This window comes from Carettochelys insculpta, chromosome 16 (assembly GCF_033958435.1).
Source record: "Carettochelys insculpta isolate YL-2023 chromosome 16, ASM3395843v1, whole genome shotgun sequence".
Classification (NCBI taxonomy): domain Eukaryota; kingdom Metazoa; phylum Chordata; order Testudines; family Carettochelyidae; genus Carettochelys; species Carettochelys insculpta.
Window position 1 is genome coordinate 6,360,464 of NC_134152.1, and position 25,931 is coordinate 6,386,394.

Here is a 25,931-nt window from a genome sequence, read left to right on the forward strand (position 1 = left end):
TGACCGTAAGCGCGCGAAGAGCCAACGCGCATCGGCGCATGCGCGACCCGACGGAGACTGAAGATTTTCCGAGCTGCGGCACCGGGGCGAGCCCAACACCTACTGTGGAGCACCCACGGGGACACATCTTGAAGAACCATCGTTACTACAGGTGAGTAACTTCTCTTTCTCAAATATTTGTCCTGGTGACCACTTTAGCTTAGCAAGGCTCTGAGTGGGAACGCTTTTTTGTATATTTAACACCATTATAAATGCTGGAGGCAAAATGGGGGTTTGAGGTGGTTGTGGACAGCGTTCAACCCACCCATCTAGTAATCTGATGATTCCCCCACAAAGGGCCCCTACTCCCAGTTTGGCAAGCCTGGCACTAGAAAAATCCCAGAATAATAGGCAATGGCACACCTGACCTTAAATTTGTGGGTGAGAAAACTTTGAAGATAAGCGTTTACTTCCCCAGTCAGTGATATGTTTTACTACCCTTTTATCTTCTTCCTGGTTTCAGCTTTCAATCCATGCAACATCAGCCTAAGTTTTGATCAAGGAGTGTAAGCAGTTTTCTGAGGTGAAGCCATTGCCAGCAATCAAGGATCTTACAAGCTATAACTGATCACAAGAAAATTTCATAAGGTCCCGTCACTGTCACCATTTCTCAGGGTGATAGCATTTCATTTCCATTTTAAATATGTATTGACTAAATCCCTCCTTGGAGGTTCTGGTTTCTATGACAATGAGAGAAGACATGTCTTTCACCTGCTGCTTCTTTACCCAATCTTTGCAATGTGATCTATGATAACAGGGGAATTGTTGAACCCCAGTTCTGGTCCAGAAAGGGCTGCAAAGGCTGACTCGATTTTTTTACTATTTTATTGTAAAATTTTTTACAGCACTGAACACAATGAGGTCTTGACCCTGATTGGTCCATCAGTGTGCTGCTGGAGGGCATTCTCCAGGAGGAGCTGTTGAGTTTGGAATGTGCTCCTTCCCTCAAATCCCATATAGCTTGTGCTTGGTGCCCTTTAGGGAATGCTAATTGGGTCTGTCTTTTCCCTCTGAGTAGGAGATTTGGGAGGCTGCATACTGGAGGGCAAGATATTGTTGACACACAAAATTTGTATGTGTTTAAGCAGTTCCTGCTGAAAATGTGTTCTGTTGATGTAGCTCCCATGAGCAGGAATGGGCCCAGGGAGTACTCGATCAGCCTGTCTTTCTGGTGCAGTGCAAAGGAAATGAGCTCTTCCTAATGTCTCAGATTTTTAAAATGAGATACTTTCAAAGGCAGGCCTGCCTGCTCCTCAGCCGTGTTAAACCCCAATTCCCTCCCCACCCCCAGTTTGACAATGCCTCCATCTTCTCATGGCTAAATGTCCTCAGCTGCACAGCCTGTTTGGACTTCCAGGTAGCCTCCAATAGTCCAGGTTCCCTTCATTCCCACCTTGCTCTAACCTGTCCCACTAAAACAAATGGCTGTTCAACCCTGTCCTTCTCTTTCCTCATCCTCTGCTGTTTCACTGATAGGGGGCAGTTGGTTTAATTTACAGCTTGAAGCTCCAAGGTGCTGAACAGCTTAAAATGCCTTAACTTTGGTGGGACCTGGTGCTGCACAGGGTTATCCAAGTGGACACCAGGCCTGACATGACTGTGTCTTGCAGCTTGATTTTGATCACATGTACCACAGTGTAAAATAGGAGTTAGTTCCAATTCACATCAGAATCTGAACCTTTGCCATATTCAAATACCAGGCAAACGTATGGCACTGCAATGCGTTCATTTTAGCTATTATTCAGGTTGTGACAGGAAGGCAAGCACTGTATGAAGTCTGCTCAAAAACAATAACAAATATAAATAATTCTTTAATATAAAAACAGTGAAAATGTTCATTGCTCTATTTTCACCATTCCAGGAAGACAGCCATTATTTTTCGATCTCCCAAAATGTTTGCAGATCACAATACCATAGAAACAGTACTGTTTAGTTCCATGTGCCTTAGAAGACTAACATCTCGGTCTGAATGAGGCCCCATTGTTGCAGCCAGTGGGCTCTCAAGGTGCCCCAGCGGAGGCAGAAGAGCTCCACGTAGGTGAAGCTGTCTACTCACCCACAATCTATTGCAGGATTGGGGTCTAAAGCTTTAATCTGCCTTCTGAACCTCCTGCTCAAGTGCACGTCCAGAATTCAAGGTCACTGGCATGATCATGATGGTTCTTACGTGTCATTTGGAAAAATTTCTGCTAGTAATACTGGATTTACAAATCTACAGAAGTAATTTTAGGAGAGTCATGTTTGAATGCAGGTCATATAGGAAAAGGGTCTTTGTGTTTGTAGGAACAACCTGCCATCCAATCCCAACTTTATCTGGAGAGAGAAACAAAACAAATCACACTTCTGCTTAGTAAAAGACAAAACATACATTCGACAGTATGCCAAATTGTGCAAGATGGTTCATTTACAGGCTGAGAGCAGGAGGCAAATAATCAGGGTAGGAGATTTCTACTATATTCTTGTCATATAGTCAGCATCAGATGTATTAATTACCCACTTTTGAAGGCCCAAATGTCCAGCTTGTATTCTGTAGAAGTCTAGATTTTGAGGAAGCTATGAGGGAAAATTCAAACTGCTCCCCAATTTAATTGAATCTGATCCTGTCTATATTTAAGTAACTACTATGGGTCAAAAATCTGAGTTTTAGACAGCAGCTGGAATGTTATCCATGCAACATTAGAGCACAGATGCTTATTTACTGTTATTAACTCTTGTTATCTGCATGCTTAGCAGTCACCAAGCTTGCAATTCATTCTCAGGCAATACAGCAAATGTTAGTTTCATTAGGACACAGTAAAAAGAGGCCCCGTGCATCCTACAGAGGTAGACCGTTTCTTCTATTCAGACTCTCACCGGTTTCAGCTGGTGTCTTGGCACCTTAACTTCAGACTCGGCACTCGACCAAAGATTGCTACCTTCAGATTTGTAACAAGATTAAGTAATTGGGAAGAAGGCCTAACCTCTCCTGGCACATGCTTAGCATGACACTTACCAAGTTCAGTTTGGAAGAGGTGATAGGTGTCTGGATTACGAACTGTGAAGGCAATGTACATCTCAGGTGGCTTTCCAGTAGTTTTGGAAATAGAAAGTTGCCGCAGGACACTGATAAGGGATAAAGTTATCTCAGGATCATACACCACATCTACATAAAAAGGAAAGGATATCATATTTATAAATGAAAAGCAGACTAAAAATACACAGTAAAAGGATTAAAATGGATGCTCTGGCCAGGAATTTAAGATGAGCATTTAACCTGTGTTACCAGACATATGACTTTTTAAAGGAGGAAGCAGCACCAGCTCTTCTGCCTAAAGACCAGCTTCTCAGGGAGCCCGTGTAAACCAAAGGGAACGTGCCTGTGACTGGTTAGTGATTAGACCCAGGCAGGGAAGAGACTGAAGGCAAATCTACATTTAAAATGCTGCTTTGACACAGCTTCACTCCTGCAGCTCTTAAGATGTTCCTGTGCCAATAGGAAAGTTTCTTCTGCGGGCATAGTTAATCTATCTGCCCAAAAGGGGTATGTCTGTAGATGGAAGATGCTCTCCTGTTGACAGTTCTGTCTACATGGGTGAGTTGGTTGGTATAACTGTGGATTTTTTCACATCCCTGAATGAGGCAGTTATACTGACATAGGCCTGTAGTATAGACCTGGCCTGAAAAGATAATAGAAAACAAGAAGAATATGGCTGGTTCTCCTTGACCCTAGAGATAGACCTGCCTGGAGCAGGGTTCTGGCAAGGCTGAGCTCTCAGGAGATCATGCTGGATAGCAAAGACTATTTAAAGGTTTATTTTGATAGGAAGATAGCAGGAAGCAAAGGCCGTGGGCCTGCCAAAGGGCTAGTGCCCTCTCCTCAGGGAGAAGAGCAAAAGGAAAGGCTGGGATAAAAGGGTGGTAAAGACACATGAGAGGCAGTTTTGTATTGCTCCTCATGGACTTTCTATTGCCGGACAGGAGGGATGAGGTGACAATACTGTAAACAAATAAAAGAGCCCTGACTTGGGTGGTCTTTGAGTTGAAAGAACTGCTTACTTGGTGACTGGTGAGGCCCACAGAAGTGCATATCTGAGGCGAGAGGGAGTGGTGGATGGACTGCCACAGTCTGTTTTAAAGCTTGCAATAGTGCTCGGAAATAAAGAGGCTTGCTCCAGATTCCAAATGCCAAAAGATTCTTTAAAATGTTTATTAAACAGACCTCATGGGTTTACTGCATTGTACATCAGTGCAACTGGGGCACAGATAAGGAAAAAAGAAAATTAGTTCCTGATCCTGAAAAGGGATCCAGTTACACCACCAAAGTACTGGTGAAGGCAGGAAAGAAGGTCTGCACATGCGGATTATTTTACAAGTCTGGCCCTCAGGGTGCAACTGAATTGATAGGAGCCCACCTGCTTGCAAAGGCCTGGAGTGAAGTTTGTGATGGGGTTCAGGGTCCCCCAAGCTCTGCACCCTGTCTCCAGGCAGGAGTGACTCTCACTCAGCAGGAGAAGAGCAGGTTTATTAGCCAACAGGGCACAGTGTTGTACAGATGAGTCAGTACAGCAGGCAGAGACAGCCAGTCCAATCCACGTTGGGGAGAGGAGGCCCCGAGGAGCCTCCGGAGCCGGAGCCTTGCCCCTTCCTCTGTCTCTCTCTCTCCTAGCCCAGACCAACTGCTTTCCAACTCCTAGTTCCAGTTCAAACCCCTCAGGCTCCACCTCTTCCTTTGTCTACAGTACAAAGGTGTCACCTGGTTGCCAAGGTTACCCTCAGCAGGAGCCCCACACCCTCTGTGACCCTCTCAGGCGCACACAGGTATCCCCCACTACATCACAAAGTTGCAATAGGTTGAAGCTGGAATCATTTACAAAGGTGGAAATGTTGATGAAACAATGAAAAAGCTACCCTTGATGTGTTCTGTCAGTCTCACAAAAGAGCATCCTGATTCTCCAATTCTCCACTGGTCTTTGTTACGACGCTTGATATTCAGGAGCCGGTCATTTCAGTGTAAGCCCCTGTGATGTGCAACTAGCATGCACAAAAGCCAAGCTTTGTGTATAGGCTAAAGGTCAGACAGATCAGTCACTCTTGATTTATCTAGAAATACCGAGGATAACTCTGCATCCTAAACTTTGTTTCCTTTTCTCCTAAGTTCAAATCAAGCCATTTTTAGAACCCTATGTAATGGATTGTATATCTGTGATAAATCATTTTATGGAATAAACATCTTTTTATAATTAATGGTCCATATGTGATGCATTGCATTTCTCCTCACTCACCTCAGCTGAACTCTTCAGCAGATTGATTAGTTCCCACACACCCAAAATATGTCCTCAGCTACCTGTGTGCAGTTCTAAAGCTTGTTTAGAAAAACACTTCATGTTTGGCAAGTGGATGTAACTCAATATTGTGAAGGCTGAACAGCTCTAGTCCAGCACCCTTGGGACCTGACTGGTGCCGAACAAGAGAATTTACCAGACCACGGGAGACCAATATTGTCTAGCACTTTACCAACACTTCCATTGCTTACTGGGTTCTTAGAAGACGTTTAGAGGAAAATGAGAGCTAAATAACAGCACAGAACACTGACAGCCAAGACTGGTTGCTGTAAACAAACATTATGGGACCACGGAAAACTTGGCCACATCAATGACAAGTGAACATTCGTCCAACTAAAATCATGCAGGACCACAGATGTTGCTGGACCAGAGAGCACCAGACTAGAGAGATTCAATCTGTACACAGATAGTTGCTGTCCGCTATCTATTTGTACTCTGCTACCAAACACAGAGTTATGTAGTTCAGTTTGCTGTATTTGACTTTGAACCTGGGGTACACTAAACTTAACTAGAGAACAGACTATAAGTGTATGCTACATATTTACACCCACACTTACAACACACTTTGTCTAGACAAGTCCCTAGAATTGTCAGACTTAGTATTATTAGTTTTACTATTAACTCCAAAATTGTCAGATGAGCAAACAGTGTAAAAGTAAAATTTCCTTAATATGCGCTATCTTTGCTGAGAATGCCAAACAGAGGCAATCTGGAAATGCACAATTCACCTCCAATTTTACAACAGAATTAGTGGCAAAAGAGAAAAAGAATTACTATTCAAGGATAAGTAAACAACCAGTGAATATGAGGATTAAGACATGATGGTAAAATGAGGCAAAATTACATCCCTCACATTTCTGACTTTGGAGTTGCCTGAGTTCAGTAATTTATTATTTGTGCATTTTCTCTTCTTATTTCATCATTTAGGGGGATAATCAGAAATGTACCATACCTGCAGCAATGACAACATCAGCCTGAAGCTCTGAAAGTTGTTCCTTCGTCACAGAATCCCAGTCAAGTTCTGCGACCATTATTTTTGGTCCTTGTAAATCCATCGCTTCTGCCCTGTGGCTTTGGGATTTCATTTTGGTGTGATTCACAGTTTCGGACTCCAGAATGAAGCCATTTAAATGGATGTTTTCTTTCAGTTGTTCAAGAACAGCGCGATGGTAGTCACTAAAGATATATGCTTTGGGATTGCAGGTTTTACAGATTGCAATACCCGTGAAGCCAATCCCACTTCCTAATTCCAAGACGGTCCTGAAGATTAACCGGTTAAAGTAAGTGTTTACACAAAGGTCTAAGCAAGATTCAGTTACCGAATCCAAATAAATAGGAGAGTATGCACCTTAGAGCAAAACTAGCTGTAAATGGTTTCAGTGATTCTTGACTAAATTATCCAAATTCTAGTCTTTGCTTCAAATAAGTAAAAGGAATGAAAAATAGCTAGGATTCAATTACAACAATAGAAATTAGGAGTGAAAATGTGTAAAACTAAAATCTCCTGGGAACCAATATGGGACTAGTAGTGTAACTCAAACTGATATAACTTTGAATTACTTAAGGTGAGACCCATGGTGTATTGGGTCAACAAATTCTCCCACTCAATCCTCTTATTCATCTCATGCTGGGGGAACACTGGAGTCGACATCCTAGCAACTGGCAGTTAATTTAGTGGGTCTTCATTAGACCTACTAAATCAATCCCTGTTGGCTCAATCATTGCAGCACTGATGCTGGCTACAGTGAGACAAGTCCCTAGTTAGACCTCACTGGTCTGCCCAAAACAACTGCTGGATTCCTTAAGAGTTTGGATTGAAGGGTAAGGAAATGTCAAGACCAAGCCTAAAAAGACGACGGGCTCAATATAATCTGACATTGGCAATGGGGCATTGGCTCCAATGCCACTTACCAATGGAGCCAAAAATTCTTCTATAAGGTTATCCCCAAATTTTCTCATAGATTAAAGCTGTACTGTGACAGAGAGATCAGCAGTTAGCTCATCAATGGTTCATTCTAACAACAGATGTGAACTGCTAAAACAACAGCTGAGGACCTCAATCTAGTGACTGAAGCAGGATTCTGAGTTCGATTTCCAGCGCTGCCAAGAATGTGTCAGTTAACTTTTTTATGTCTCAGCTTAACCACCAGCAAAACTGGGGAAATATGCATTTACCCTTCCTAAGGATGATGTGAGATTTAATTCATTGTCTGTGAAGCCTCTGAGATCCTCAGATTGGAGCTGACAGAGGTATTCTACATTTTCCTTACTGCCTGATGATTTAACAGTGTTTTAGACAAGTGAAATAAGTACTGGGCTCTCTCCCCTGAGGTTTAAGGATACCTGAGCTAGATTCTAGGACTCTAAAAATATTGCATTGTTACAGTTCTTGGTTATAGTAGAGGCACATACAGTATAATGGCAAACTACAGCCATGGAGCTCATTTACAATATGAAGGAAAACATTTAAGTTATCACCATTCCCCCACAGTTTTCTAGCTGTGGCTTTATGTAATGGGAACCCAACTACCTGCTTCTGAAAATGGCAGGGTTCTCTACTGCCCATTCAGCGAGGTAAAGAGCAGCATCCCATGTGACTAGTCCTGTGGTTCCCTGTGAGATTAATGCCACTGTCTCCAAAAGCGTAACAGCGTCTCCTGTGGGCTAGAGGATACACCCAGGGGAAAAAAAGATACATTAGAACAGGCATCAGACTTCACAATTGTAAATGAACATCAGCCTCTGGGAGATGGTAACTATTTTACACTTAGGGCTTCTGGGGGTCATTTTTAAACTAATTATGGCTCAGCTTAAATGGAAAAAACGGGCATAAAACAATGACAATAGCTTTTACCAGCAAGTAGCTTTTATAACAGTTGGTAGATTCTTCCTTATTTAAAATATCTGCTAGTACATCATACAATTCATCCAGGGGTTCTGTTGCAATGGACTCATGCTGTGGGAAAAAGAACAGAGATCCGTGAAGAACTTCAGATCTCCAGACATTATTAATGAAACACAGACAAGTACCATTTATTTCATCTTTAACTATACACACACGTTTGATACTAATTTTTGTTATAGCAATTGCTCATCTGAGCCTGGGCCAATATTGTGAAAAAGCATATTTTCAAGTTACTTTTAATCACTGGCCTAATGGAGGAAAAGCGCCAAACAATATATAACCTCCACACTACCTTTTTAATGAGTTCTGATACGAAGCATCTTCTATACTTCACGGAAGGGGGATATTTCGTGCACAAAGGATGAAGCATAGTCTGAAATGATAAAACAACACCTGCAGACCAAGCAGCTATCGGGAGAGGATTTTATTAGAGGTACCGAAGGAACAGAGGAGAAAACTATAGCTACCAATTTGCTTTGTTCACGTTGTACCTTGGGAAAGCTGGGTGATTGCAATGTGCAGCTAAGCTATTTGATACTCAGCTGGAAAATCAAATCCCATGTACATTCCTGCAGTGAATTCTGGAACCCCTGGCTGATCACAGAGGTGAGCAAGGCACACATCTTCTACTTTGCTCCTCAAAACTAAACAGTTGATCTGAAAGGAAAATGAGCCTGAGTGTTGAAACAACAGTAAAGTATAAAATTAAAAACGTAGGAGAACATAATTTCTTGGGCAAAAGTCAACATGGTTTCTGTAAAGGAAAATCATGTCTTACTAATTTACTAGAATTCTTTGAAGGGGTTAACAAACATGCAGACAAGGGGGATCCAGTAGATATAGTATACTTAGATTTCAAGAAAGCCTTTGACAAAATCCCTCACCAAAGGCGCTTGTGTAAATTAGGTTGCCATGGGATCAGAGGGAAGATCATTTCATGGATTGAGAACTGGAAACAACCACCGACCCAGTAATGGCCATTCTTATGTTCTTATGTCAGTTTTCCTCCATGAACGGGAAGACTCCATGGATTGAGAAAAGACAGGACACAAAATGTAGGAATAAATGGTAAATTTTCTGAATGGAGAAGGGTAAGGCGTGGTGTTCCCCAAGGGTCAGTTCTCGGACCAATCCTATTCAACTTACTCATAAATGATCTAGAGAAAGGGGTAAGTAGTGAGGTGGTAAAGTTTGTGGATGATAATGAACTGTTCAAAATAGTCAAGACAAAAGCAGACTACGAAGAACTTCAAAAAGATCTCACCAAACTGAGTGATTAGGCAACAAAATGGCAAATGAAATTTAATGTGGGTATGTGTAAAGTAATGCACCCTGGAAAAAATAACCCCAAGGATATGTACAGTATGATGGGGGCTAATTTAGCTACAACTAATCAGGAAAGAGCTCTTGGGGTTATTGTGGATAGTTCTCTGAAAATATCCATGCAGTGTGCAGCACGAGTCAAAACAGCATTTTGGATGTTAGCAATTATCAAAAAAGGGATAGAAAAATAAGACAAAGAATATCTTACTGCCCCATATAAAACTATGATATGCCCACATCTTGAACACTGCATACAGATGTGGTCTCCTCACCTTAAAAAAGATATTTCGGCATTAGAAAAGGTTCACAAAAGGGCAACTAAAATGATTAGGGGTTTAGAATGGGTCCCATATGAGGAGAGGCTAAAGAGGCTGGGAGTTTTCAGTTTAGAAAAGAGGAGACTGATGCGGGGTTGTCATAGAGGTATATAAAATCATAAGTGGTGTGGAGAGGGTGAGTAAAGAAAAGTTTTTTACTTGTTCCCATAATATAAGAACTAGAGGACACCAAATGAAATTAATGGGTAGCAGGTTTAAAACTGGATGCAAAAGGTCACCAATGAGGAATTATATGGGAAGATACAGCCGAAAGAGAACCTGCTGCAGAGGGTTATAAAACAGAAACTACAACTATTTGGACATATTTGCAGAATGAATGATGAATGAAAAATCAAGACCCTGGTATTCGGCATAATGGATGGTTCGAATAGGAGAGGCAGACCCCCACAGAGAATGGGTAGATGATATAGTAGATTGGTGCGAAGCTACCCTACAGAAACTAAGCCACTCTGCACTGGACAGGGAAAGATGGAAGGAAATAGTGAGAGAGGCATCAGACACCAATGGGCGCTGAGCCCACGGTTATTGATGATGGTTTAAAACTAATAAAAGAAAGTTCTTTTTTACACAGTGCACAGTCAATCCGTGGAACTCCTTGCCAGAGGAGGCTGTGAAGGCTAGGACTATAACAGAGTTCAAAGAAGAGCTAGATAAATTCATGGAGGTTAGGTCCATAAAAGGCTGTTAGCCAGGGGGTAGGAATGGTGTCCTTGGCCTCTGATTGTCAAAGGATGGAGAGAGATGGCAGAAGACAAGTTGCTTGATTGTTGTCTTCAGACCACGCCCCCCCGGGGCACCCGGCACTGGCCACTGTCGGCAGATGGGATCTTGGGCTAGATGGACCTTCGGTTTGACCCAGTAATGGCCATTCTTATGTTCTTGTGCCACTTTTCCTCCAACAACAGGAAGACTCCATCTACAGTTGGAAACAGGGGGGGAGATATTCCCAGCTTGTGTACACACACATCTGCTAGCTCTATGCTGGCCTCTGGAACCACACTATCCCCACACATGCCTACCCTTTATTCTGAATCATTAAAAAGTGGTTCGCACTCAGTCCTGCTGACGTATGGGGGGCCCAGCACCGCAGTCTGAGTGGCATGAAAGGCTGACTGCCCTTGGCCCCACCCCCTCTAGAGGCACAGAACCGGGGCCCCCTCCCACCTTGCTCCCAGGCCCAAGATGGCTGTCAGCTCTTCTGTCCACACCGGTTCTCCAGAAAATGAATAGTTGGCAAGTCAGGTCATTTCAGGCCTTCAGTTGGCTCCACCAACTATGTAATGGTGAATTAGGTCCCTTAATTTACTCTTATTAGTTACAGTTTCTGTTAAATAAGTTGGCCAAGGCTGAATTTTGCACATGGCTAAGCATGATGGATGCTGGCTCTAAAGCTGTAGGCACACGTGGGCATCTCTGCCACAGGTTCACCTGGAAGTGAAAGGATGTTCATCTCTCTCCTAACCTGTAAACTTGCTTATCTCCCACAATCTGCTCGCAATTTAAATTAGAATGCACAAAAAGGCAGTAATTCCTTTCAGAGAGCTTGCGCCCTCTGATCAGTTGCATTAAAACCTGGTTACAACTCTGTCCTAATTTTTTAAATATCACATGGTGGCTTTTAAAATTTCAAAATAAATAAGAACATGCTTTTCTTATGTTCCAACTCCTTTGCCTATGACAGCTAGTTACTTAATATGCATGAAAGGAAATCTGCTCTTCCATTGGGCACACACAGCAATTAATATTAGCTCTGACTTTCTTGTATTTTAAATACATTTTTAGAGAGTACAATGCACAGGTTTTCATTACACTAGGTGGCATCATATCTTTAGAATAGTTCTAGTCTGCTCAGCGATAAGGATTGAAATTTCATGATATTAAAATAACACATTTTACCTTCTGCAAAATATCCAGCAGTACTGCAGCATCTGATGAGTTCTTTAATTCTTTTTCAAGTTCCTACACAAAAGGAGGAAGAAATGTTGAGAAATATTCCAGGGTATTATTCCACTACAACATTTGAATACCACAGAGTGGTGCAAACTTCTTTCAGAGAGTATATTAAATGCTTCATGATTTTAAAAATATTACACCCAGATGGCAGAAAATAAAAATGTAGTATAGAGCCTTCTGTAAGCCATAATATTAACATAATCTATTATGTATTTAGCTGCTACTGGAATACAAATACATAATAACAATTATTAATTGAATGAGGAAAGTACCACAAGGTGAAGAGGAAGACCAGTCAGCTCTCTCACACTATTGGACAAAGCTACCACCCCAATGAGGTGGTAAATATTCAGTCTTCCCTCTTCCAAGAGGGAAGCTGAATATTGCTCCAGATATTGAAAATCTTGGCATCACAGTAAGAAAAAAATCCCTGTTGCCAGACACTAAATCTCCCACATAAATCCATAGTATTCATTGTCTTGAACAGATATCTTATAACCCAATATAAGCTAAGGGACCAGTTGTATTTCTTCACCTTTTTTTCATGGTTAGATTTATAACCAAACCTGTTCACCTTACTCTGGTGACTAGTTCTACTGAAGTCCATGGGACCTTTTGCAAGTAAGGACTGGGCCCTTCAATAGTGGCTAAAGAGCTGATAAAATGGTTCACAGAGGAATGTTATTCATGATGAACTCAAGAGTAGTTAAAATTCACTAGGCAGTGAAAGTGAACAGATAGCAGGATTTTAAAACAAGTCAGGGTGTCTCTACGCTGCAATTCCCGCAAGAGGGCATTGTTCTGAGAAAAACAGTTATTTCACAGTGAAAGTGTCCATGTATACTGAGGCTGATGTCTGAAAACGGACAGTGCAGTCTACTGATGTACATTGCAATGAAACACAGAGGTTTCAAGCATTCTTAATTTTATACTAATAAACTCATATCAGGAGCTGCCGACGCACCATTCTCAACATACTGCAGACATTCTATGGTGAACTGATTTTCTGAAATCAGCTCTGCTCCACAACCAGATGCTCTGGCCAGAAGAATTGGACCACAAAACACAGACGCTCTAGAAAAACAGCCTCCAAATGAGCGTTACTTCTACTGTGGAGTTAGGTTGTAAATTGAGGGATTTTGTTGTAGAAGCACTGCAGCCAACAATCTTTAGTTTTATCATCTGAAGTCTCTGTTGAGGTATATGGGGCCAGATCTTTTCCTGGTGTAAACTAGCTACTCTGAAATCAATGGCGCTGCGAACAATTTACATTGGTTGCACATCTGGCCCTTGCATGTGCTGATTGAGTCCCGAGGCTTGCGTCTCCCCCTTCCCTAAGTCAAATAACCGAAGTGGAAAGAAATATTTTAAAGATATAGCTGGATTTTTCCTGTCTCTCTATCTGATGATAGATGGCAGAACATGAATCCTATGTCTCGTGCCCTTTTGTGAGGATACTGTACTTACGTGACCTTTTCTGTCATCTGCAAAATAAAGGTAAGAAAAACAGAAAAGTGCCCTGACAACTTTTCACTTCAAATTTTAACGTCTCACGTGGCAGCTCTGAGGATTCGCTGGAAAAGTCTTTTGCCTAAATGATGGTCTTGCACTGAAAACTCCTACAGCCAGATAAGGATTAGAGTAGTGTATATATCTCAACACGCTAACAACACTTGACCAGCACGCTCTCTCTGAGTTCATGAACACACAATGAACTGAGAGTTGATTTAGATATCTGGGCCTCAGTAGCATATTTCTTGCTTACTTTCTGACAAATCAGATTACTCAGTGGTGATGGGGCCCATATTTTCTGAATTCTTCTGGGTTCCAGAAATTAAAATGAAACTATAATATCCGTAAATACATGGATGTTATAGATCATGTGTCTTATAGTTAAGGTCAAATTTCTGATGTATATTTACTGTCTTGTATCTTGGAATTAATACTATTCCCAGTGACTCTGCAAAGTTAATTGCGAGCACATTTCAGATACAATCATGTCCACATCATTCAAAGGTGAGGCCTTTATTTAGATCATGGGTGTCCAACCTTTTGGCTTGCCTGGGCCGCATTGAGTGAAGAGGAATTGTCTTGGGCTGCATATAAAATATATAATATAGTTAATGTATATAAATCACATAATAATGTTAAAAGTTTACGATCTTGTGGGGCACATTACTAGCTGTCCAGGGCCGCGTGCGGCCCGTGGGCAGGACATGCCTGATTTAGATACAATTTTCCCTAGAAATTGCCGATTACGCTCTATGCATTTTGTTGATCTGGTGAATAACCATGGAATGTGAACACACTGGTTTCTAAAATAGCGTATTATGGTGCCTGCAACAAACAGTACTATTCTGACTTTATTTGGTTGTTGTGCTTTAGACACAGATAAAGTGAACTGGTAAAAACCTCAAAAACAAAAGCCTTCGAGGCCAACACTTTGGCTTCAGCCGTTTCCAGGGTCTCCGTTGAAAATGCCCTTCCGGCACCCCAGCTCACGGAACTCATTTCGAAGCCAGGATCACTTTTCAGGGATGACAGGACTCCAAACTGCAGCCCACCGGCGGCCCCGAAGGAAGAGATCTTCTGACTTGAAATGAGTATTTTTGTACCGATTCCTTTTCTCTTGCAATAAGCCAGGTGGGAGCAGCGGGGCACTCAGGGAGCAGCCCAACCTAGGCGCCGGGTGGGAAGCAGAGGGGGGCGGTAAGGGGAGGCGGGTTGGCACCCCCCAGCTGACCGGTTGCAGCCCTAAATCCTCACGTGTTACCGGGGACGGGGGGAGCGGGAGGGGGGCTGCTGCTGGGGCGCAGGGCCAGCCCCACACAGGGATGCTGGCCGGAACCCTGTGCATGGCGGGGGGCTGAGCGCCACTGAACCACACTGGGCCGCTGCATAGGGGGGCGCCCCTTCAACGGGGGCGGGGGACACCAGCTCCCCTGTGGCCCCGATCCCCCGGCCCGGCTCAGGCGGTTGTGGGGCCAGGCCGGGGCTCCCCGGATCACGGGCCCCGGGAGGCTTGGGGAAGGGGGGGGGGCAGGCCGGGCTCCCGCCCCTCTCACCACCAGGAGCCGGCAGAGCCTGGGCGCCCGTCCCGCCCGGCCGCGCCCTCCGCTCCGCCCGCCACCGACTCACCGCCCAGGGGAAGGCGCTGAGCCGCCTGCCCGCCAGGAAGCCCCGCTGGAAGCGGCGTCCCAGCTGCCCGGCAGCCGCCGCCGGATCCATCGCTCGCGAGCCAGGCCCGGCGCGTCCCCGGCCTCGGCTGCTCCCCGCCGGGCGGCCGGCCCTGCTGGGGGGGCGGGGCGTCGGGCGGGCGCCGGGGCCTCCAACGGGCCGTGGGCGGCCTGTGTCACCAGGGCCGCGTGCGGGGTGTGCCTAGGCCCAGGCTGCAGCCTGCCCCGCTCGGGGCTCTGCTTGCAGGGCGCCCAGTTCAGCGCCAGACCTCGGTGTCCCCGTGTCACTTGTCACGCTTGGCGCCTGCCTCCCTGCGTGGCTCTGTGTCCCTGTGTCCCCATGTGACTGGTCACGCCTGGCGCCTGTACGGCTGCAAGCACGTATCACACGTCACGGACCCGCATCCCTGCATGTCTCTGTGTCCTCGTGTTCCCATGTCACTCGGTGCCTGCATCCCTGTGTGGCTCTGTTTCTTTGTGTTTCCGTGTCGCTCCTGCACCTGCGTCCCTGTGTCACTAGTCACAGCTTGGTGCCCCCACCCCTGTGTGACTTTCTGTCCTCTTGTTCCCGTGTCACTTATTGTGGCCTGCTGCCGTCAGCTCTGCATGACATTATCTGTTTTTGTGTAATCATGTCATGGTATCTACGTCACAGGCCATTATGTTTCTGCATCATAATACCTGCACACAGCAAGCGATATCTGGATTCCACATAACAGCATCAGTGTGACAGCTGAGTGCATGGGGCTCCCAAACTCACAGTGTCCCCATTGTCCCATCTGCATCGCTATGTTATGGGATCTGTGACGTAAACTAGTGTAAGTATCCACATCTTCATGTTGTACATTATATTGTCAGCTCTCCACTGACTAGCCTGACATGAATCAACCATAGAATCCTAGGACTGGAAGGGACCTCGAGAAGCCATCGAGTCCATCCCCTGCCCCAATGGCAGGACCAAGTACTATCTAAACCATCCCTGATAGACATCTATCTAACCTGTTCTTAAATATCTCCAGCGATGGAGATTCCACAACCTCCCTTGGCAATTTATTCCACTGTTTGACCACCCTGACAGTTAGAAACTTTTTCCTAATGTCCAACCTAAACCTCCCTTGCTGCAGTTTAAGTCCATTGCCTTTTGTTCTATCCTCAGAGGCCAAAAAGAACAAGTTTTCTCCCTCCTCCTTATGTCACCCTTTTAGATACCTGAAAACCACTATCATGTCTCCCCTCAATCTTCTCTTCTCCAAACTAAACGAGCCCAATTCTTTCAGCCTTTCTTCATAGGTCACATTCTCTAGACCTTTAATCATGCTTGTCACTCTTTTCTGGACCCTCTCTAATTTCTCCACATCATCTCAAGATTCAGGAGCTCATGGCGGCGCAGTCATTGCATTGCTAACCCCCCAAAACAAATTTTTATTATTAAACGTTTCTGTTGCACCCTATGTTTACCCAGAGTTTAGCAAATGCAGCTGAGGACTTACCCTAAAGGCAGACATGACCTAAAGGCCTGTTGCCTTACACAAGTTATTAAGAGGGAGGGTTTGAGGTTTATTAAATACTGGATAAATTGGAGGAGAACATTGAATTCAGGCATCAGCGGGGGTAGCCATGTTAGTCTGTGAAGGAACAAAGTTTGATGCCATATAGATTCAAGCACAAGCCCTTTTTTACGCACAGTTGGCAGAGTGTCACTTCGCTTGTTAGACTCAGTAAAACTGTCAAACAGCCGATTACAATGAATTATATAGGGTGCCAATGGGTGGAGGCAAGCAAAGGGTCTGGGCGTTCCCCAAGCCTCCTGGACAGATGTTAGCAGCAAGACATAATGAGCACTAATAAACCGATCATCTAAAAGATTACGTAAGTGCTCCGCCCAAGGCTCAGGTTCTCATGTGAATACAAAAGTATTATCCCTTAAGTTTTCTCTGGGAGGTGTTACTGTAGGTACAATCCTCTATGGTCTTGAGACATAAAGGAACAAATAAGCAATGCGTATATTGGTACAATTAGAAATGCTACTCCCCTTTCTGGGCTCAGATTGGTATCTGTGAAGGGTCTACACCATCACTCATATTGACATGTTAGAACTTGCCTTGAATTGGACTGAGGAAGTCTGATTATCTTTCTTTCTACCCAAGACCAGACTTGCAGGCCCCTTCCAATGAATTAGGATGCTATAATTCAAGATAAACTCCAATTATTGCTTTCACACCCATGGTTTACACTGAATTAGCTCTTGTTTGATGGTGAGTAGCCACAATCAGCCTTTGTCTGTGAATCTCCCATGTTTTGTTCCCTTAGAATGAAAGTTTTGGGGCCTGCTTTGTGTAACATTATGTTAAAGATTTTTGAACAAAGACAGTGGCCAGGTTCCAGCAAAATACAATATTAGGACCTTGGCCCTTCAGTCTATATCCACAGAAACAACGAGAAGTCCTCTGGCACCTTATAGACTAACAGATTTATTGGAGCATTGGCTTTTGTGGGCAAAGACTCACTTCGTCAGATGCATCTGACAAAGTGGGTCTTTGCCCATGAAAGCTAATGTTCCAATAAATCTATTACAAAATTCAGGGATGTCCAATTATTGTGCACCAAATGAAACATTTAGAAAAAGGAGCTCTGCTATGAATTTGGGGATGAGCCACTAAGATACCGATGGCAACATTTCATACCCAGTTCTGAAAAGGTTGCTGGGGATTAAATCATGGCTGGTTGTATCTATAACCTCTTGCACTTTGAGGCCGAGATCTAGCAAGGCACTCTGCAGGATGGAATTTGTTCCTGAGAAGACTCCCTTTGAGGTCCATGAGGAGCACTTTGCAGGATCAGGCCTTAACCAAAGGACATTCAAGGTACAAAATTAATTCACACTTTAATTAGTACCTTTAATAGCACCGTGGGTTGCTAAATATAAAATATATTGAAAGTGATATAAGCACATAGATTAAATAAAAGAAAGAAGTAAAGCTTTCAATGGTCATGCATTTTATCTTTTTCAGTAGGTTCATCTTGGTCAGTGAAAACAGTCTGATCGATTTAATTCTGTGAAGTCAATTTCTGATCAGTTTTGTTTTCTTGTGTTTGTACGCTTAGCCGGATGCTCCCATGTCTGGGTTGCAAACAGATGTTATTGCTCTAAATGTAAACTGTTTCTGTTGAGCAGTCAATGATGTCTGAAACATTTATTGATATGTTTTGCAAAAATAAGCGCTCAGCCGTAATACTTGCTTCATTTTTTTTCTTTTTTTGTGGTTCTGCTTGTGACGGAATGTGGTCCCAGAAGACCTATTGGGACGTTCCCTGATGTACTATCATGCCATTGACACCTATGCTCCTGCTTCCGGGGCTCCCCAACCCTCTGTCCTGCTGAACCACATCCTCTGGTCTCCCCCAGCCAAAGCACAGAGCTGGATCTACCCCACTGCAGAGCAATGCAGACATTGTTTAACTACAGCTCTGGGCAGATGCAGTTCTAGGCCACAGCACCTGGAAAATCAACCTCCAGAAGGGATCAAAACCCCAAATAAATGTGTCTCTTTCCATGTAGAAGATTTGCACAGGGAGGGCTTATTAGATAAGCCCCTTTATCAAGGAAAGGAAGATATGCACAGTGGTAGCCCTCCTCAGGTAATAATTTACACTGGGTTTGGTTATAAACAAAAGGACGTTTATTAAGCAAAACTGTAGGATTTAAGTGGTTATAAATAAAACAGACAGATCAAAATGAGTTACCAAATCAGACAAAAGAGAAAACACATAGCTAATTCTATTCTTGTGACTTCTTACCCTTAACAGCTGCCTTTATGTCAGGTGAAATCTTCAGGTCAGAAATGATCTTATCCTGACCTGGGTCTCCAGTAAAATGGTGTCTTTCCTGGGGTGTGCCAGGCAACTTCCAAGACAGGCTGAAGACAAAAAAAGGAGGAACCTGAGGATCCTCTTTGTACCTGTCCCCAGTGGAGGGAATTCCATTGTTCTCTTTGTGTAACCATATACTCCAAGATGGAGACTGTCACATGAGCAGGTTACCTGTCAAAGTTAGGGATCCCAGGGTAAGAGGACGTCTCACAGATGACATCCCATATTCAGCTTGTCATTGAATTGTTCACGTGCAACTTTTACTCTGGTTACCGTAAAGAATCCATAATTGCTACAAGTTTGTCCTAAGAGTCCGGTCCTGAAACCCCTAAGCATATGCAAACATTTATTCATCCGAGTAATCTTGTTGAAGCCAATTGGAATACTTCCATGCATAAAGTTATGTGTGTTAACCTTCTGCCAGATGGAGCCAGTATCACCCAGGGCTGGGTTCACTATCTAGGGGTTCCTCTCCATCCATCCAACACAGAACTGGCTTGAGCCCCCACCCAATAACCTGGATTATTCACACACAACCCCGGGCATGTCTCAGAGGCAGTGCTTCCCCAGCCCAGACTCTGAGCATAGAAAAGAAAATTTTAATCTAAAGGAGTAAAGTAACTTGGCATTAATTTGGGAAAACACCACAAACAGGGTTCATAAACATAAACCGTGAGCAAAAGTCCCACCTCAGGAAGGGTGGGCAATGTTCTCCTCTCAGGTTCTTCAGTCCAGCAATCTAAATGCCCCCATCACATGCCAAAACATTCTTGGTACCCCACTCACAGTTGCCGCCCTTGATCAGCGCAGACTGCACCTCCCATCCAGGGTTGGGGAAGGTAAAGAGACATCTTATTCACTCTGCTGGTCACCTGCCATCCACCTGCTCACTACTCTCTGCTGCCATCTGTTGGCTACTTGTTGCACTCCCACCACCCTTCTGGCCGTTTGCCACCATCACTCCAGCACCACACTGGTGGCCTCTCATCACGTCTCTTCCCTGCCACCCTCCTGGCTGTCAGCAACCGTCCACTGCCATCCCTTTCTTAGCTGGGACTTGTGCACACCAGTCTTAAATGATTTTTGCTTCTAGCAATTTCACTCTGAGTAGAGAAGATAGAAAAAACACGTCCAAAATCATTAACGTAGGAGAATAGGTTTAGGATTATGCCTATTTTGCTGTGTTCTTTAACCAGCGGTAGGAAATAAGTCCAGAAAAAAGTTGGCATATACTTCCACCTCCTAACCAGAACACCTTCCCTCATGCTCCTAATCTCAGAAGCTGAATGCAAATGTGCAAGATCAAAAATGCAAATAAAGTATGGATTTACATACCTTGCACCTCATTTGCATATTCCCACATGATTGTGCTTCCGGAAGAGGCTTCTCTGGGAGCAAAAATAGCCATGTAGACAGGGTTCCTTCAGGAAAAAAAAAATCCAAAAGAACCCTTCTTCTGCATTTGTTTCAGGAAGAAGGGTTCTTTCAGAATTTTTTTGTTTCTGAAGGAACCCCATCTACACAGCCGTATTTGTTTCCAGAAAGGCCTCTTTCAAAAGTGCGATTGTGTGAGAATATACAAATGAGGTATGTAAATATGCATTTTATTTGCATTTTCAATCTCACTCATTTGCATTCTCCTTCCAGAAGGGGAGTGCTGGGTAGATGTGGCCAGAGAGCACTGAAAGTTGAGCCACTGCTTAGCAAGGTACTTTCTGCGTGTGTTCTGTGAGCCCTGTCCTTTGGCACAATTTAGCACAATGCCACTTTTCTGTAGTCCCACAAAATTACAAATGTTGGTAATGATATTTCAGCTATCTCTGCATTTAATGCAAACATAGTCAATTTTGGGTGTGAAATTAAGTTGGCTACAGTAAGGAAAATATCAAAACCTCCTGCTGAATAGCTAATGAATCTAAGCAAAGCAGGGGCAAACTCTCTTTACGTAGACACTCCCAGGGTCTCTTCCCCCTTCCAATTAGCTGTAAGGGAAGCAATTTTTCAGATCCTGCTTCCATCTATGTACTTTGGTTTTTGAAAGCTGATGACGTAAATCACTTTCACATGTGCTAAAATGAAACTGTTTTGTTGCACTGAATAGTTCTATTCACATTACCTTTTTTTTTCATTCTTATACCTGCCAACAAAACGCTGTCTTCCCGAGTTCTTTAATCAGTCTAATGGTCTTTTAATAATCTTAGATGTATACTTTTCATGTTTACGCTAAGATACTGCTCCTCTGAAATAATTAACATATTTTTCATAGCCTTAATAATATTAGACCCATGGCTCTGTAGACACAGGAAAAAAGATAGTGAGTTTGTAAATTAAAGCTAGTGTAGCGAAGGGAGATACAGAAGAACAAACCTGCATGAAAAGTTTGAGCACAGATAAGTCCTTTCCCATCATTTTTGGTTTCTGTTCCATCTAAGTTATTTCAAGCAGACATGCAGGGAAAGGGTAGTCTTGTTACCAAAGAACAAGATTGTGCTTCAGGTGCCCTGTTTACTTTTCCTGTCTCTGACAGAGACTTACTGTGTAACATCAGGCATGTCACATAATCTGTCCATGCCTCTGTTTTCTCAGCTGTAAAATGAGGATTCTCTTGTCTTCCAGTTCCTAAACCAGCACCATCACAACAGTCTCTCTGAATGTTTTCCAGTAACACACTAAGCAGCGTAATTGACATCTGGCCATGCCTGGACCATTCAGTCTCTCACCTTCTTCCCCAGGGGAAATTGTGTATGCAATGTAGTGTTTAGTTAGCGAATTTAAAATATGTATCTATATTACACATTCATAGTTTAAATTAGCAAAGGCAAGGTCAAAAAGTATGCCTTAAACTTGGAGTGGAAGGAGGCTGAGGTTTGGATAATAGTACCTAGCCTGTGCAGCTCAGGTCATTAACGTTTAGTGTTTTATTTTTATATGTGAGATCCTTGGATAGTAGAAAGTGCTATAAAAGTACAAGGTAATATAGGAAGGGCTATTATTAAAGTCCCTCAGAACAAAAACTTCACAGAACTCAAGGAGCTGTGCCATGAATGCTGCTTGTCCTGCCCACCAATATTGCCACATATTTTCCCTTGTGCTCCTCCATCTGTCCATTCTCTTCCTTGAGAGTAAACTATTTGGGGCAGGGATCCTTTCCTGTTCTGGGCATACAGTGCCTAGGCTGGTGAGCCCTGGTCATTGGCAGACTGCTAGGCATTGCCTCAGAGCATGCACTACTGTGAAAGCTACACACAAGCAGCTTGGCTTCCCATCCTAATGTAACCCAGAAGGACTGAGACCACTGACAAGGGAGAGTGTCTGCTCTACAGCCTTAACTAAGGGGTTGTTTTCACTTACATGGAGATTGACGCTCTGGAGAGCAATCTCCCAGGCTTCAATTTAACAGGTCTAGTAAGAACCTGCTAAATCAACCACTGGTGGCACCACTGTTGACCCTGGTATTCCACTGGGCTGCAAGGAGTAAAGGAAGTTGATGACAGAGTTTCTTCCATTGAGCTCTTGTAGGGGGATGCTGCAGAAATTCGACCGAAGGTATGTTGACTTCACCTATGCTAGTCTCATAGCAGGACTGGCATATCTAAAGTTAACTTACTCCAGTACTGTAGACATGGCCTAAAAGGAAGTTGGCTTTTAGCGGGGTGTGGTAGAGGCACATGGCTTTAGCTCCTAAGATCACAGGATTAATCCCAGCTGCTTACGGATGGCTTCACAATAAGCACACATTTATATGGCTTTATCTGTGTTGCTTGTCCCAGTGAAGATTTGATTGAGTTAGAGGGCAGCAAGCAAGGCAATTGTCTGGGGCCCCTTTTCACATGGGCCACTGTAAAGCTAAGCTGGCTTTGGTTTTAGCTGCAGGTTGTGGAGCTCAGGGCCTTGGGCTTCAGCCCTGTGAGGTGGGACTTCAGCTTTCTGACCTGGGCCCCAGAGAGTCTAATGCTGGCCCCGCTTGCCAGACCCTCTGCTCACAGCCTCCCAGGAGCTCTGGACCCTGGCTAAGAACCACGTTACACAGGTATTCTTTGGAGCCTTGTCTGACATCTGACTAAGGCAAACCTCCAGAGAATGCCATGGAGATTCTCCTTATTCTGAAACAGCTGAAATGCAGTTTTTTTCTCTCTACCCAATGGAAAGATAGTAGCAATTTTATTCTGTGTGTGAGTCTAATAATTTTATTGGGCTTCTGTCTAGGATCATAAGGAGTTGGGAATAAATTTCCATCAGCCAAGTGATTTCAATTTGCACAAAACCTTCTCCCATCCAGGTTATAATAGAAGCCATTTGGAGTCATTACTTTTTATTTTTTAAACTCCTCAGTGTGCCGGTTAAAAAACCAACTTCATTTTAAAAACTCCAGTGGCTTTGGTGAAATGTTCCCTCCTGAAATGTGCTTGTTTTAATTTTTCATATAAAGGGAAAAGTCCAGTACTGCTCTAGAGATCTTGAGTTTTTTGTGATTTATTTTATACTCTGGTGTTCTACCAAATGCATCTGTCAGCTTAACAGTATTATTTAGATGAGAGATGGGTCTTTATAGTTTCTCTTTTCTCTGTATAAAAGTAGTATTGCTTGAGAATGCAATTTTTAGGAGTGGGTCCAGAATTTAAAAAGCCAGGTTAACCTTGCGATAAAAAGAGATTTTTTTCTCCCCTTTATTCTATGTTTATAAACATATTGTTACATTGGAGCCATCAGTGCATGGCATTTTATTTGCTTTCTGTTATTTCATAGAATTTTTAATTCCCTCTATAGAACTAAGTTGTTCTAAGCTTACCTCAGGGTCCTCTAATGTAAACAAATGAGCTTTTTAAGTAATCATCAATTTGCTCTTGGAGTGGGATAAAGCTTAGAAGGCAATCAAAGTACAGCCTCTGTGACAGGGAGGCTGAAAAGCCACAGCTCCCAAAGTCGCTTGAAGAACGAAAAAATAAAACTTTCTGATCCTTTTTTTTTAATGTCAGTGTTACCATCATGGAGCACTCAAAATCATGACAGGTCTCAAAAATCACGAGTTTTTTTAAAAAATAAGGTGCCACAGGACTTGATTTTTTTAAAGTAATAAATTTTGGGGAGGAGGGTTATTATTTGCCTTGTGTTTTCTGAGACTTTTGGCTGTATTTGGGTTAAGTTTTCAAGCTTTTATCTGCAGGTATAACTTACTTTTCTTTCTTTTTTTTTTTAAAAGTCGGATTTTGACATAATCACTTGACTCCAGAAACTGAGGCTTTAAAAATCATGAGACTCAATAAAATCACAGGAGTTGGCAACACTGTTATTTAGAGAGAAAGCAGAAGATGCACCTCTCTCTGTTCATCCTTTGATTTCCTTCTGTTTTATAATATACCAGCTCACTGCTGCTATCTCCACCAAGAGCCATCTTTTTCTAGAAGGGATTCAAAATGGAGGACAGGTCATTAATGAAAGGAGCTTCTTCTCCAGGCACAGTTGTATAAATTAGTCGATGGGACTAGAGTGAGTTTTTCTGTTTGATTTTATTTTTGTGCGGTTGGAGCACTCAAAGATCCAAGCCAGGATCACAGTTTGATGACAATAAGTGTTGTAGGAATATATAGGAAGGCTATTCCCATATCAAAGAGCTTGCAATTTAATTAAAAACAGGAAACAAGTAGGTGTAACAACCAATGGAGTGGAGGCAAAGAGGAAGGATGGAAGTAGCAAAAATGAGATCATATGGTTTCTCTAGAGGGGTATGCCACAGCCACAAAAGGGTTAAAAGCTAGGCTAGCTGCCTCCTCAGCTTGTCCTAATTGCTGGGAGAAGAAGGCTTTGCAGACAAACCAGGGCAGCTGTTAGGGAGATGGAGAGTTACCAAGAGGTGGGTGCTCAGCAGTAGATTGGACAGAAGCTGCAGAAGGAATTAGATTTCAGCTGAGAGGAGGCTGAAGCTCAGGGAAAGGAGCTCCAGGAAAGGAAAGAAAGGTAGGAAGCAACCTGGAGGAGCAGCAGCAGCGGCAGTGAGTGATTGGAAGGAGTAGGCTCTAGCTGCTTAAACAAGGGGTCCTTGGGCTGGAACCCAGAGCAGCAGGTAGGATGGGGTTTCTCTGCCATCCTGCAGGCTGGAGGTAGGAAGGCCTCCCTCAGGAAGAGTAGGCAAGGACTATACTGACTGGGCTGGGACTAATGGAGGCCCATAGGCCTTTGGGACTCGTACTTTGGTCCCTGCTGGGGTTGTCATAAATAACCTGGCCAGGGGGCTGGAGTTGTGAAAAGAGGCTGACCATTGCTAGGCCAAGCAACTGTGTGTATAGTTAACTGCGATGGGGTTGTTCTCAGGCCAGGCGAGGATGTGCTGGCTGACAAGTGACCTGTGGCAGTTACTTATGTTGTCTGAGGCGACAGCTACGCTATCTCTGCTCACATAGACATCATTCTGCCAGCTCAGTGAAAATGGTTGTGTAGCTGTGGTAGCATGGGCAGAAGCCCTATGGGTGTGTGGTGAAAGGGTTCACTTTACGGGTTCACTTTACTGGGACATGGTGGCCCTGAGGGGCCTGGCCCAGGCTGTAGCCCCATTACCCTCAGGAAAAAAAATGGAGATTAAATTATAGATCATGCCTGAGCTTATTTATAGAACTGTATTTCTCTAGGACTTGTAGTTTGAGACAGAGAGAAATTGATTTTTGGGAGAGAATTCATGATTTTTTGAAATGAAATAGGCACTGAAAAGTAAAGCTGTAAAGATAACTGGCCTAGTTATAAAACATTTGCAGTCAGGTTTGCCCATTAGAATAAAAAATTCAAGGCATCGAAGTATATAATGAAGTGGTAGGAAAGCTGCAGCCCATTGGGCTTCTGTGTGTGACCCGTAAAGTGTTTTGTTGCCCATGTGTGGGGTTGCTGGATTCTGCTGGCTTCCATCCGTGTGGGTTTTTAACTACTGATATTACTAAAGTGATTTGCACAAAAGTTGAGCTGTGTGAGGGCTGCACACAGCATAGACTGTAAGAGCTGTGCGCTCCCTCTGCAGTCA

The 25,931-nt window shown here is 43.5% G+C and overlaps 1 protein-coding gene across 4 annotated transcripts; it reads right to left on the bottom strand.

Annotated features, from left to right (window-relative positions):
• Positions 1-1,837: 1,837 nt before the first annotated feature.
• Positions 1,838-15,380, bottom strand: EEF2KMT (eukaryotic elongation factor 2 lysine methyltransferase). 4 transcript variants are annotated; one of them, XM_075010702.1, is made up of 9 exons: positions 15,018-15,105; positions 14,292-14,557; positions 11,823-11,885; positions 8,558-8,638; positions 8,215-8,316; positions 7,891-8,024; positions 6,313-6,620; positions 3,032-3,181; positions 1,838-2,352 (listed from the first exon to the last, which is right to left on the bottom strand). In XM_075010702.1, the coding sequence occupies exons 2-9, from the start codon at positions 14,388-14,390 to the stop codon at positions 2,252-2,254; spliced, it is 1,038 nt and encodes a 345-aa protein (XP_074866803.1). In that variant the 5' UTR covers positions 14,391-14,557; positions 15,018-15,105; the 3' UTR covers positions 1,838-2,251. The 4 variants fall into 4 exon arrangements, with proteins under 4 accessions (XP_074866803.1, XP_074866804.1, XP_074866805.1 ...); XM_075010703.1 differs by lacking the exon at positions 14,292-14,557 and having other exon boundaries at positions 15,018-15,380; XM_075010704.1 differs by lacking the exons at positions 14,292-14,557; positions 15,018-15,105 and adding an exon at positions 13,929-13,955.
• Between the last annotated feature and the right edge of the window lie 10,551 nt (positions 15,381-25,931).

What these genes read in the sequence shown, in the direction of transcription:
- EEF2KMT (XM_075010702.1), bottom strand. Translation starts at nt 14,390, where the DNA reads ATGAGTTCCGTGAGCTGGGGTGCCGGAAGGGCATTTTCAACGGAGACC. An exon ending in GTTATAAAAGCTACTTGCTG is followed by an intron (nt 8,025 to 8,214) that starts GTAAAAGCTATT and finishes TGTATCCTCTAG; the next exon opens with CCCACAGGAGACGCTGTTAC. An exon ending in TGATGTTGTCATTGCTGCAG is followed by an intron (nt 3,182 to 6,312) that starts GTATGGTACATT and finishes CTTTTTATGTAG; the next exon opens with ATGTGGTGTATGATCCTGAG.